Source organism: Plectrocnemia conspersa, unplaced genomic scaffold, assembly GCF_051122295.1.
Source record: "Plectrocnemia conspersa isolate PC_06_02 unplaced genomic scaffold, ASM5112229v1 ptg000002l, whole genome shotgun sequence".
Classification (NCBI taxonomy): Eukaryota; Metazoa; Arthropoda; class Insecta; order Trichoptera; family Polycentropodidae; genus Plectrocnemia; species Plectrocnemia conspersa.
The window spans coordinates 26,912,392-26,925,818 of record NW_028277166.1 but is presented as its reverse complement, the minus strand read 5'-3'; the positions used below and the strand labels follow the sequence as shown (position 1 = coordinate 26,925,818).

The following is a 13,427-nucleotide window of genomic DNA, read 5'->3' as shown; positions in this document are numbered from 1 at the left end:
TTTTTCAAAATTAATCGGTAGCTAAATTTAATTTGAATTATTATTTCAAATTATTTAATAATATTTTTTGCGCATCATTGAACGTGTATCGGTTCTGTTTGTAACTCTTTACGCCGAATGTCAAACTTTATTTTTTTTATTATTTAAAAAAATACATTACCAGTAAGTATGCAGTTAATTAAGAAATATACCATAATTGATCTCTTTATTTGTGTTCTCGAGTCATTTCGATAACCTCAAATTAGATGTCAAAACTTTTGACGCCTAATTGTAATAAATAAGTCTAATAAATAGTTAACAATAGTGAACTGTAATATAAATGACGATGACTAAGATTTGCGCTAGTCATTGATGCGTTTTTTATAAATATATATTTTTTGTTAATTAAAAAAATATAATTTTAATAAAATATTGGAATTGAGCACACAGCAATACGGTAGTAACTCCAAAAAATGTAATACGATTGAGGTTTCGAATAAAATCGACTAGATGTAAATCTAAGTACTGAAAAGTGATTGAATATAATTTTTATATGTATGTATGTAAATTTTGAGATGGGTCTTGGAGAGTTTTTCATAAAAAAAAAGAGTCTATGTGCCGTATTTTTATATCGTTGGTATTAAATGAGAAAATGTGTATTTCGAGTCCTTTATTAAAAATTATAACGCTATAAATATTTTTAATACAATATTTTTTGCATAAAATCTAAAATTAAATATGGCGTTAATTTTGATCAGATTTCTATTGTGTACTACTTCTATTATCTTAATGGACCAATTGTATTTATTTACCAATGTTTCAATTCGACCAATATGTATAAAAAAATACGTCATCGCATTATATTACCATTCTTTTATGCAATCGCTTTTGTGAACTTTGCCAATTTTTCATTCAGTGTATGCAATAAAAACATGTTTTTTTTTCTAATGAAATTATATGTTAGAACTTTATTTTTGTTTATTATGTAAATCCAATTTTTGTACAGTTTTTTAATTACTATTTTATGTTCAACGAACCCGCGCCTGGATGTAGCACGGATAATTGTTTTTTAAAAAAGAAAATAAGAAAAATAAATAAAATATAAATAATATATAAAGTGTTTTTTTCTTGTTCTAATGTTTTTTATGCTCTGCATCCATGCCGGGATTCGTCATATATTACCCAATAGTCTCGATAGTTTTTTTTATATATTATAGTATAGTGCTCTTTAACGCACGCATATTCTAGTTACTTTATGGATATACAAATTATTATTGAATTTTATTATTTTAATAAATGAATAAATACGCCACGCCGAAAGGACATTGAAATAATACATGTTTTTCAATTATTATCCTTATCTTCCTAATAATATAAACAATAAATTACTGGCCGAATATAAGACAATTTAACATTAAAGGTAAGAATGAAATAATATTTTATATAGCATCACCTCCGCACCTATTCACAATTTTGAGGTCGCCATAACGACCACATGAACAACGAAGTATCTCACACCACATTATACACAACGTGAGATACACAAAGTGTCAATACCGCAAAAGATATGCGTCATCAATTGGAAATACTGCACGGACCACCACAATCTCTCCCAAGACGACATGCAGGAAGGCCTGCCGAGAGCAGGGAACAAATTTACGGGGCCCGACTGCCGATATAAACGTTAAGCAATAATAAAATATTAATCATTCCGGAGCACTTCAGTGATGTACACTGAGTGTACATTTGAAAATTATAATCGTTTAAATAAAAGTTTTAATTTATAGAAATCCGACTGGCAACACTCACACGTTTGACTGTATAGATGAATTATGACCGAGTTTTAAATGTACACTCGGTGTTTATCACTAGAAGTCAAAGTGTAAACTGTGTATGTATAAGTAATAATTGTTTAAATAAATGAATGTCTAATGTAATTTACGAATAAATTCGAGTATTCGAATACTTCATCAAATAGTTGAAAACTACGATTAATTAAGAACCATAGGCAACACAAATTGATAACTAATTTTGTTGATAGAATAATTATTTGTATCACTTACGATTAAAATTATATAATTATGTATCGCGGATACTTATAAAGAAATATTTATAGAGATATTCACATAATATTATGACATGTACACGCGGTGTACATCATAGTAAAGGAAAACATTGTTGTATTAAAAATCTTATTTATATATAATCGATAAATATTATATAAAAATTAATCTATTTCTTATATAGAATATTGAAATTATAATTTGGAGTTAGCAAGAACAGCGTAAATAACATAACTTTAAGAAACGTTAACGAAGAGTAAGTATATTGTTTTATTGTAAAAAATGTGTCATGACTCACGCCATAAATATGAACTTCTAGATTTGCAGACACTGAGGACCCACAACACGTTCACAAGATATTACAATACATTTACTACTGAAATTCGCATGAGGTTATTTTGATAAGAGAGCGTCACGTTTCTCAGAGAAACAATGTGACTTTGATTCAAACTCTCGACTATCCAAACAAAGAATGAGAAAGAAGCACAAACGCAGAAAAATTAGATATTCTATTTGATTTTAAACTTACATATATACACATATATAAATGTGGTAGTGAGTCACAAATCCAGCAGCGGTGGCGAATTCCTTCGGATATGGAAATAAAGAGAACAAAAACGAAATTGGCGCAAAATTGAAACACAAATTCGCAATATTGTTTCTCATTCGTTTTATTTGCATACAACCGCGCCCCAGACACCACAAAAAGAAGGGTTTAACAAAAATAGGGGAACACGGCATAAAAGGTTATGTATGAACGCGTGTTATGTTCATGTAAAGATGTTTTTTTATTTATATTTGTTAAAGCTTTTGAAGCTTACAAAACACTTCTTATTAGAGTTCTTTACAAAAGCGAAAAACCTTTTGTTAAAAAATATTTTGTAACATATAATAACGATAAAAAACAATTGTCCTAATCTCAAAATTACTTCAAACGATACTAAACCAGTGCACTTGTAGCATTTGGTTATGACTACTTTTTGCTTATCTAATAATATATATATATATTGAATGTATTGCATCATATATGCATATAAAAATAAATTTCACTATATTTACAAGCAAAACTTTGCAATTTAGGTTGAAAATATTATATGTATAAAAAGAAAAAATTGTGAGTTAAAGAACTAGGTTTAAAATATACATGTAATAAATAAGGTGTAAGAATATTCAATACTGATTTATTTCGAAATATTTCGAAATATTCGACGTCTTGAGATTAGGGTCTGACTAAACGCACGCGGCTAGTCACCGTCACGGTCTCCACCAACATAGGATTATTGTGTGGTGTAAATAATGGAGAAGTGCTGCGTTGAATTTATTTTATTATTCATAAAATATCCTTCCGGTGTAATGTAGCCGCAGAACAAAATTATTGCTTATTTTATAAGCTATTAGGAAGAAATTTCAGAACCGTATCTCTTCAAGATATGCGGAATAATATTACGAAAAAATTACACCTTGTCGAGTCTATCCTTAACATTCTCAACAATTTTACAACATAAATTATTTTATAGAAATAATAGGTATAATTTTGAATATTGTCTTTTTAAGATTATATTTTACGGTGTTTGAATCACGTCGGGGATCACCACTTTCGGGTTTTGAGGCCGAAAGTGGTGATCTCCGAGATGTAAGTGTAAAAAGTGCCGATAGCAAGGGATGGAGTCGAAATGGCAGGTTTTGAAAATTAGAATCTTCGATGGAGCTGAATTATTTTTGGCTGAGATCTGTCGTGATGCACTAATGTAGCACGTGCTGTCACTTCTTAGCATCTGATCGAATCTCTGGAGCACCTTTTTATTTTATATTGATGGTTCAAGACAGCTGTTAAAAAAAGCCATAAACGAATGACGCATTTATTATAGCTTCTTATTAAATCTGAATTAAGTGATATAATAAAATTAAAATATATTTGAAATCATAATGAGAAATATATATTTATTTTATACTTGGATTAAAAAAATACTATAATGAGAAATATATATTAATTTTATACTTGGATTAAAAAAAATAAAAAAATAAAAAACCTATTGGAAAAACAAATAACAAACTTGAAATTTACAAAAATATTTTCTAGAAAGGGTTGATATTTAAAATAAATAATTTATGTAAAATATTTACTTTTTCCCATAATATTCTTCATCAGTTTATACCTGCAGATTAAGTGTAAATTCTGAAGATAAAGATTTTTACGAATTTTAATTTTTTTAAATTATGTACTTTTTGCCGTTAATGTTAAATGACTCCTCAGCCGTAAGGTGGGCTTAAGAAAAACATCGACTGGGCCACATGCGGCCCGTGGGCCTCGAGTTAGTCATCACTGCTTTAAACGACACTTTGAAACGCAAGCGCTGGTAATTATGTGACTCACTGTTTTTTCTGATTCTCCTGATTGTGTATATTTTCTATCAATAGTTAAGTACACTCGTCGATGCGACTAAATGAAATATATTTTTTAGCGCATTCAGCTTAGGAACTACATCACACGAACGGTCCTTCCATCGCGAAAGTGCCGCCTCCGAGTAAGTGCCGCCCGGGGCAGTCCGCCCTCTTAGCTACGCAACCGCTGTAAGGTAATCAGCGAAAAGCAACAATTTTAATTTACGAATATTTTTATAAATATCATTAATTAACAGAAAAAATATTAATAGACCAAGATAACCTTGAAAAATTTCCTGATGAGAAACGATCTGAAAAGTACAATTCATAGGAAATTTTAAAGTAGTACTATTTTATATGCCAGAAAAATATGGTATTCCAACCAATCTAATATCTACTGAGCTACTACTATCGTAGCTTTTTAGAACTACTCATTAGAAGATTTAAATGGTTTTAAAAATGAATAGTCATTGTCAGTTTAATACAAACTACAGTAAGGGTGCAATTAATCACTTTTACTGCATTTCAACATATTTTAAAAACAGGATAAAAATGCACTGATTGATCAAAAATAAATTGATATTCTCAAATACGCACCTTTTTATAAAAACGTCCGTGCCTATTCGGCGAAAGTTGACCAACAAAATGCTATCAATAAATACTGCCTACTGACTGTGATTTCTGAACATTCACGGAAGTCAGGATTATTCAGTCAAATCGTGTTTTTTGTACATCTGTTTTTTATAGATTGTCGTAAGCAATTGATTTCCATTCTATGAATTTAAATGATGAAAAATTTTGTATGTATCCATATATGCGGGTGATGCAGGACGAAAGGGTGATTTTCCGACCCTTCTGTAAAATTTGCATAAATATTGGATTTCAACGTGGCGCATACGTCACACTGTGTTCCTTTTTTGACTGATATCAAATTGCGAGATGTATAATATGTAGATCTAGGTTCATATATTGTTCAATGTACGTAGTACATGTATTTTTCCCCCAATGTATTTTATTACATAACCAGTCACATAGCGCCATAAATATATTTTTTACCTAAATATTATATTATTTTTATAATAAAATTAATAAAATAAAAACCTCACCTCATATTGAATATCATTGAGTTAATTATAATTTAATAAATAATGGACGACATCTCTTGAATCGATATATTAATAAATATGTTTTAAGGTGAATAACTTTGCTAAGCATTATATATATTATTTACACTCCTTCCTCAACTGTACAAAATTAAATTAAATATTAATTTAAAAATTGATTAGTTTATTTTAATTATTCACTCAGATCTATTTCCGTAAAAATAATATTTTACAAAAAATATTATTTTTACGGAAATATTTTTAATAAAAATTATATAATTATTTTACACAGCAAGAAACTGTGCACAAGCAAAAAAACTCTGAAATTTAATAAAAATTTAAGTTTTATACGATCTAATAATATTGAAACATAAAATAATATAAAATATTATCAGTATCATCACTATCTTAAATTTAATTTACTCACAATTATATTCGTCTGAATTATTTACGACGCGCCTTCATTATCGTCGGTTATCAGCTTCATTTCAAAACTTTTTATCAATTATTTATTGACTTTATCATTTTCACTGATACACAGGTAACACAGAACGATTCAATTCTAAAAAAAATGCAAATTTTAATACGCATTTAATCATAAAACTATATCAAATTATTATACTTACTATTTAACACATCATATTATGTTTTAACACTTATCTGAATTAACGATGAACTTTATAAATATTTTAATTAAATATTTCAATACTGGATTTTATTGCGATACACTCGCACGATACAACGACCACTGATTATATTTCATGACTGCTGGGATATTTGTACGTAAAATGTATAAATAGATTAACACCTACCTATTGGCTTATTTACATAATGTGTATTAACCAACCAAAAATATGATAGTATTGATAAATTTATTTGTGGTATTACTATCTCCTGTTGCCTTGAGAAAATGTATAATTTTGAACTGAAATATAAATTTATCCTTAAATAAATAAATAATTCTACAAGTAATTGTATACTGTTAAAAAAATAGTTTTAATAAATAAAAATTAAATACACGCATGCTTGTATTTCAAAACACTTAATGAAAATTTATCCATCATAAAAAAATAATGAGATTGCTTTGTTCCAGAACCAAAAAAATACTCGTATATTTTTTATTAATTAAATTTATTATAAAATAATTAAAATTATTAATTAGTCATATCAGAATCAGTGCTGTCAAAAATTTTTGCTTGTTTTGTGAAACTTTAGCTAGAAACCTATCAAATGACACCATTTTTGAGTATTTGGCGTAAGTTTGACATTATATTGTCACTCGAGTGGTGCTTTTTTACAAAATGTTGTACTGCTCCTCACATTTAAAAATATCCTAATTCTCATTTAAAGTGCAAGGTTTCTTAGTCTCTGCAAAATATCGCTCGTTTATCAAGTCAAAATTGATTGAAAAAATACTCGTATTGCGAAACACTAGTAAACCAAGTTACTCGCAATCCGAAGCTCCGCCATGAGTAATTTAAAACCAATGAAAAAGTATAGTTTAATATAAAAGCGATGTACGAAAAGATGATATATTTTTAATTATTTTGTGATATATTTTTAAAAATATTTAATAAATTACATTTAAAATCTCACTATATTACTAGGTGCGACTGTGTATCAAAATAACGATAATATTTATTTAATTAAGTGTGTATAAGTATTTTACATGTGAATATTGTTATATACATAAATGCGTATAAAAATGTTATGTACTTTTTTAATATATAAATAACGGAAGTTTTGAAATGTTTGTATTTTAAAAAATTTTCTTTAAAATAATAATTGGTAAAATAAATACATAAGTTTTATTATAAGGATAATAGACTATATGTTAAATAAAAAAGATGTAATTTTATTATTATCAAAATGTTAATAAAGGGATATAAACATTTTCCTAAATTAAATTAATTCTTAGAAATTACTAAAGATATATTTTTGTCAATATTATGCTATTATCAAATTGCTTATGATATATTTTCCCACAGACTCTTTACAGAAGATCAGAACATTTTTTCTCATTTGAAGTATTTTTCCATAATAAAAATACATATGTATGTCAAAACATATGATTGCATTTCTTTTGTTTCTTTTTGCATCACGAAATATTCCGGAGCCATATAAAATACACTTAAAACTAAATGAGCATTTAAATTATATAATAAATAAATTTAATTATATAAAAATACCTTACACTGCCCACTATACAGATATGAGTTACTAAGTTATGAATAGAACACGCAAGTTTTATGATAAGTATCTATTAAATCTAAGATCTAATATAACTGAAGAAATAAAAAATATTATATTTTTATAATATAAAATTTGATTTAACGTAAATGATTTCTATAGAAAATAATACAAATAAATTAAAAATTACTAATTAAATGACCATAAAAAACTATTTTTTAATAATTTTATTAAAAAAATTTAAAGTTTAATTTAATTACAGAAAAGTGTTAAAATAAATTATTAAAACATACTAATACAAAAAGTAGTAAAATAAATAAAAACAATAATTTTTTATATATGCAATATAAAATAATAATAAATAAAAAACAACAGAAATAAAAATGCTTAAATACATTAAAACTCAAAAGGTTAAATGACATGTATTTTTTTGGCCAAATTTAAAGGGGGACAAATGCCCTCCGATACATTTCTTCCTAAATAACGTCACTGTCCTTAAGGTTATGATCTTCTATAATAATAAATATTATATATAACTAAAATAAGAACATTGATAAAAAATATCTTATAATCAATGAAATTAATTTTTATCATATATCTGTAAATTAATTATTATTTTATAAATCAAAACATTATATTTATCATATAATATAACATTTTTTACTTGTATTTCTTATAAGTAAAATAAATAAAAGTTTGAGAAGCTATGTAAATCAAATTCAAGATGAATCGTAGACATTTTATAAATTAATTTCTTACAAATATTTTTTTTATTAATTTTAATAATAAATTATATTAATATTTGCATTATTGAAAAAGTAATAAAAATAAAAATAAAAAATAATAATAAAAATAAAACTTGATAGGTCTCACCGAGATTTGAACTCGGATCGCTGGATTCAAAGTCCAGAGTGCTAACCATTACACCATGAGACCGATGAAGCCCCGGCTTGAAATAATATTACTTGAGTATATGCAATAAGAACATTTTATATATTTTATTGTTTCATAAGCTTATAGATAATTATATAATCTCTTACTAATTTAAATAATTACTAATATTCACAACATATTTTTTTTTTTTTTTTTTATGTACACGTAATAAATTATATAAATTATTATTATCAATACATTTTAATAATTAATATTTCACATCAAATGATCTGTCGTTGTAAGTTACTCCTTGTAGATGTGTGGGAAAAGTCCAAGGAATTCCGCGTCCTTTACTGTCAATATTTACATCAACATCTTCATTTCTGTCTTCAAACTTCCTTCCATTTATAGCAACCAATTCAGGATGATTGGGATCATCTTTGACAATATAAACGTACATGGGTTTTTTATTTGGAATCGCTTGAGGTCTGTTGTAATTAGGTATTAAATTATTATCGTAATATCGATTATAGGTACTTTCTAATAATTTGTTAGAATCAAATTTTAAATTTCCAGTTCCGGTCCTATCAGGGAAGATCATCTTTGAATGGTCATAAAACGGTAGAGGCGTCGGATAAAAAATGTTTTGATTTTGCTCTTCGTTGTTGTCGTTCGGAAAAAGTAAGCCTTTAGGTCTTCTGTTATTGTTTGTGTTGGAAGGAAATTTGAAGTAATCTTCTTTGAGAGAGTCTGCGATTGTATTTTTATGGATGTAAGTCCTTGTTTCTTCCGGAAATCTGAATGAATTGTCTCCTTTGATTACATCTGGATAGAAGTAACTCTGAGCTATGTATAAATCTGTTGGTTTTGGAATCTGATTCGCTACTATTGCTTTGGTAAGAATTCTAGATTGCGCTTCTTTTGTAGTGTTATCATTAGTTCTTGGCCTGTATCTATTGGGACGATATGGGTTTTGTTGTCCTTGATAGTATTGTCCATTGGGACGATTCGGATTTTGTTGTCCTTGATAATATTGAGCTCCAGTAGGACGATCTGAATTTTGTTGTCCTTGATAGTATTGATCTTGATAATATTGCTGTTGCTGCTGTTGTGGTCTGTTTTGATTTGGATTTTGATAATATTGATCTTGTTGATCTTGAGGAAAATTAACTTGTGCAGGTTGAAGACCATTAAAGAATCTAAAGAATCCGCCGTTGTGATTGTTCAGATAGTCTACCAAACGATCCGGATCTCTCGGACAATTGGGATATGCGTATCTACAAGAAGAAGGATTCCCTCTGGACGTTGCTCCCAAGACCGCTGCTCTACCAAAGACCAAAAACGGAGACACTTGTTCGCCGGTGAATGCAGACAACAACCTGAAAATTTGCAAATTAAATTTTGTAACCCACTTGTCATCTCGCCATTTACAAACAACATCATCCTACGCCTTTCGCTTTCTTTTCGCGTCTATCGATGACGTAGTTTGCGTTAACTGTGCATATATGGATATGATATTTTGCAAGGATGACATCATTTCTTTATAAAAAAAAATGTACTCACGTAAACAAGGATTCCATGTTCAGGAAAGATGGAAGGAATGATTGTGTTTGTCTTCCACTTGGATTACCACCAGCTGCTACTTCGCAGAGAAGTCTCGGGACGCAGTGCTGATCGTCATAACTGGCTATGGAATACAAAGCTTGGGATAAGCTGGAAAGTGGACCGTTGTTGTTTGTAAAGAATGGATCTCCTTGAGGATAGGGCTGTTGTTGCAAAAAAGGATTTCCTTGAGGATTAGGTCGTTGCAAGTACGGATCTCCTTGCGGATATTGTTGCTGAAGATATGGATCAAACCCTTGTGGTCTTTGTTGATCAAAATCAGGTCTGTACGGTCTTTGTTTATAAGGACGCTTTTTCTTATTAGGTTTTTGCTGCGGATTTGGAAAATTTTCGGGATAGTCGTTATAATATGAAGGATATTGTTGATTTGGATAATTTGAGAAATTCGGAGGACGATATCTTTGTCTTCCAACGTTCTCATCTGCTAATTTTGACAGCTCACTAAAATTTACACAAAAAATTAGTAATCGTTTTGTTATTGAATATAGTATAATAGATAAAATACTTACAATATCAAATCGTTGCCTGTCAGATTATGCTTAGTATTGTTTTCCGCGTTATCATCTTGAGAAAATACTATTTTGCTGGTGGATGATATTAGTACTCCAAAATAGATAAATTTTAAAACGTTCATCTTGATTCACATGGATTAAAATAATATGTTTAAATAGTAATAAGATCACACAGTCACAACACTTTATCCTAGGAAGGTCGCGATGAAAGTGAGCTTGCTTTACATGTGAGGTACTCTTGTCCTCCCCCACAAATGGAGAGAGAAAGCAGATTGGTTTTGTGTGCGAAGTTATGGAGTGATAATTAAGCGATTGAGATTAATTTATAAATGTGGCAAAAATATACAAATATTGAATTAGTTTACCTTTCGGTCGGGCGTTCTTATAGAATATACAGAATGATTGATAATATAAATTATTATTAAATTCGCAACACTTTGTGTAGATACGTGATGTTCTTGAAGCTTTGTTTACATCTCATAGAATCCATTCGTATACGAAGATCGAGTTGAAAGCGGCTGCTTCGCCTGTATTCTAAAAGTCTCGGTCGATGCTCGGCGTAGCTCTGCTGTGTTTGATAATCTTACCTTCAGCATTTGCGGGTGAATATATAACTATTGTCTGTTATTTAAAAAAAATGAGTAACGGATAATAATTTAAACAGATTCGCCAACGCTGTCATGGGGTATTTATACCTTATAACCCAGGTCGACACTTAGCAATTAATATAGCATATCTCAGTATTTGTAAAGACATCGACCGTAATTGTTATTGGTTTATAACCTCTCAACTCAACTGAATTTTTATTTTTGTAGAAAAAATATTTTTGTTAAATTATTTTAATAAAATATTTTTTTCCTGCGAATTTTTTTTGTTAAATAATAAAAATGATTTTGTTAATTAAATTATTTTAATAAAATTTTTTTTTTCCAGCGAATATTTTTTTGTTAAATTATATTATTATTTACATTAAAGAGGCATAAAATTTTTTTGAAGTACATGATTTTTTTTTGCAATAATATTGTGTATTTTTGAATCATATTATGAACACTGTGATGTACAAAAGCTCCTGGTGAAAATCATTCGAAAATGACTTCAAAAACAAGCAATAAAATATTGTATACTTCAATGTGCACTGGGTCTAAGAAGGTTAAAATATGCATTTACCTAATGCGTCCAAATATACAATCATCATGTGCACCGGCGTGAAGAATATACTTGTTCTGTAAATCGCAAATACTAAGAACAATTTGATTTATTATGTTTATAAAAAAAATCACGATATTTTATTTTGTTTATTTTGTTTATGTTTATTGTTGTAATATATATTACTATAACGAATACATAAATTAAATATAATTTAAGAACTAAAATATAAATAATTTATTTTTAGCACTAACATTCGATCAAAAATATCTTCGTTGTATTTTATAAAAATAGGGTAAGACAAATATTATTTTATATAATTAGATATTTATAGCCGCAATAATGCATTGGTTAAGTCTAAACTTATTATGTCTTTTTATAATATAAAAATCGAACGCCATTATTCAAAATATCAGTCCAAGCTATTGAAAACATTTATAGTTAAAATATTACAGTTTCATTAAAAATTATTTAAAAATCTACTCATAATATTTAACTGATTAGGCGTGAGACTTGATTTGCTGTGAGTAACATTTTTTATAATTTTTTTTATTGTCTGTTTTTGTTTACCTTTAATTGCATCTAAAACTACTGTCACTTATTACGTATTGAACATTATTTAAAAACACAAGCCCGATATTCATATTTCGAGTAGTTTAATTGTTTGATAAAGCCGCTGCAGTAGCATTTATTGTTATAGGTAATAGTTACACAGTAATTGAATGTTATGATTAAGATCGGCAGACGAGGCGCTGCTGGTCGTCGTTTTTCGATGTGGTCAACCGAAGAATAATTTTACTCACAGTAAAAAAATATGTTTTGCATTTGCTAGACTACTTAATGTTTATTTTTTTATGTAGGATTTAAGCGCCTTATTAGAAAAAAATATTTCTGGAAGCATTGTGATTGGATTCACTGAATAATATTATTAGGTATGTATATGTTTTTTTTTTAAATACCATGTATAATATTTATTTAATTAGGTTAATTTTAAGTGACCATTTTAAAAATTTTGATTTATACTAAAATTGTATTATTAGAGAGAAGCTGCGTTTTAACAACGTGTTTAAGTGCCTTTACACTGATCTATGATTTATTTATTTATTAATTTTTTAATAAATACAGATTACTTATTTAAGTCTAAATCAGATTAATATATTTTTAATTAATTGGAACAAGTAAAAACAGAAGCAACAGTGACTAAATGAAACATGCAATTTATATATGTATAACAAATAATCCGCCAATGCTTAGAAATTTTCAGCTGCAAGCCATAGAGTGCCCAGAGAATCGCGATCACGTCCTTTATTCTGTATCGACGCGGCCAAGACGTCAGCTACACGATCCATTTAGCTTCTCAAAGAACTTGGCAAGCACAATAATGTTTCCGGTGAATGTTATTATATTAAGCTGCACAAATTATGCGAGATGGTGCTTATATTTATTTCATGTGTGTGCACCAAAATCGTTTTTTTTGGTAGTTATATAATTTATCATTCCCTGTATTTTTTTATAATAATATTAATGTTAAAGTGTAGGTGTTTGTATATGATTTG

The 13,427-nt window shown here is 28.1% G+C and overlaps 1 protein-coding gene, 1 long non-coding RNA gene and 1 other non-coding gene across 8 annotated transcripts in view; all 3 read right to left on the bottom strand.

Moving 5' to 3' along the window:
- The window catches only part of LOC148238228 (uncharacterized), a 137,551-nt gene extending 131,277 nt beyond the window's left edge, over positions 1-6,274 (bottom strand). For 3 of the 6 annotated variants that reach the window (XR_015812749.1, XR_015812748.1, XR_015812747.1), the window contains exons 1-2: positions 6,154-6,274; positions 5,955-6,089 (exon numbers count right to left, since the gene is read on the bottom strand). This is a non-coding gene — a long non-coding RNA (uncharacterized LOC148238228). Of the gene's footprint in view, positions 1-2,340; positions 2,406-5,954; positions 6,090-6,153 lie in introns of those variants that run through there. The other 3 variants (XR_015812752.1, XR_015812751.1, XR_015812750.1) reach the window with 1 other exon arrangement.
- A 2,307-nt stretch (positions 6,275-8,581) lies between these two features.
- TRNAQ-UUG (transfer RNA glutamine (anticodon UUG)) lies at positions 8,582-8,653 on the bottom strand. The gene has a single exon. It is a non-coding gene; the product is annotated as a tRNA-Gln (tRNA).
- Positions 8,654-8,697: 44 nt separating this feature from the next.
- On the bottom strand, positions 8,698-10,913 carry LOC148238226 (uncharacterized). The gene is made up of 3 exons (XM_088205890.1): positions 10,723-10,913; positions 10,154-10,654; positions 8,698-9,969 (listed from the first exon to the last, which is right to left on the bottom strand). The coding sequence occupies exons 1-3, from the start codon at positions 10,845-10,847 to the stop codon at positions 8,859-8,861; spliced, it is 1,737 nt and encodes a 578-aa protein (XP_088062016.1). The 5' UTR covers positions 10,848-10,913; the 3' UTR covers positions 8,698-8,858.
- Positions 10,914-13,427: the final 2,514 nt, after the last annotated feature.

Bases quoted from the DNA above. Each gene is read 5' to 3' on its own strand.
- LOC148238226 (XM_088205890.1), bottom strand. From the start codon at position 10,847: ATGAACGTTTTAAAATTTATCTATTTTGGAGTACTAATATCATCCACC. The intron at 10,655-10,722 runs GTAAGTATTTTA...TGTAAATTTTAG, and splicing joins ACAGGCAACGATTTGATATT to TGAGCTGTCAAAATTAGCAG. The intron at 9,970-10,153 runs GTGAGTACATTT...GCAAATTTTCAG, and splicing joins AACATGGAATCCTTGTTTAC to GTTGTTGTCTGCATTCACCG.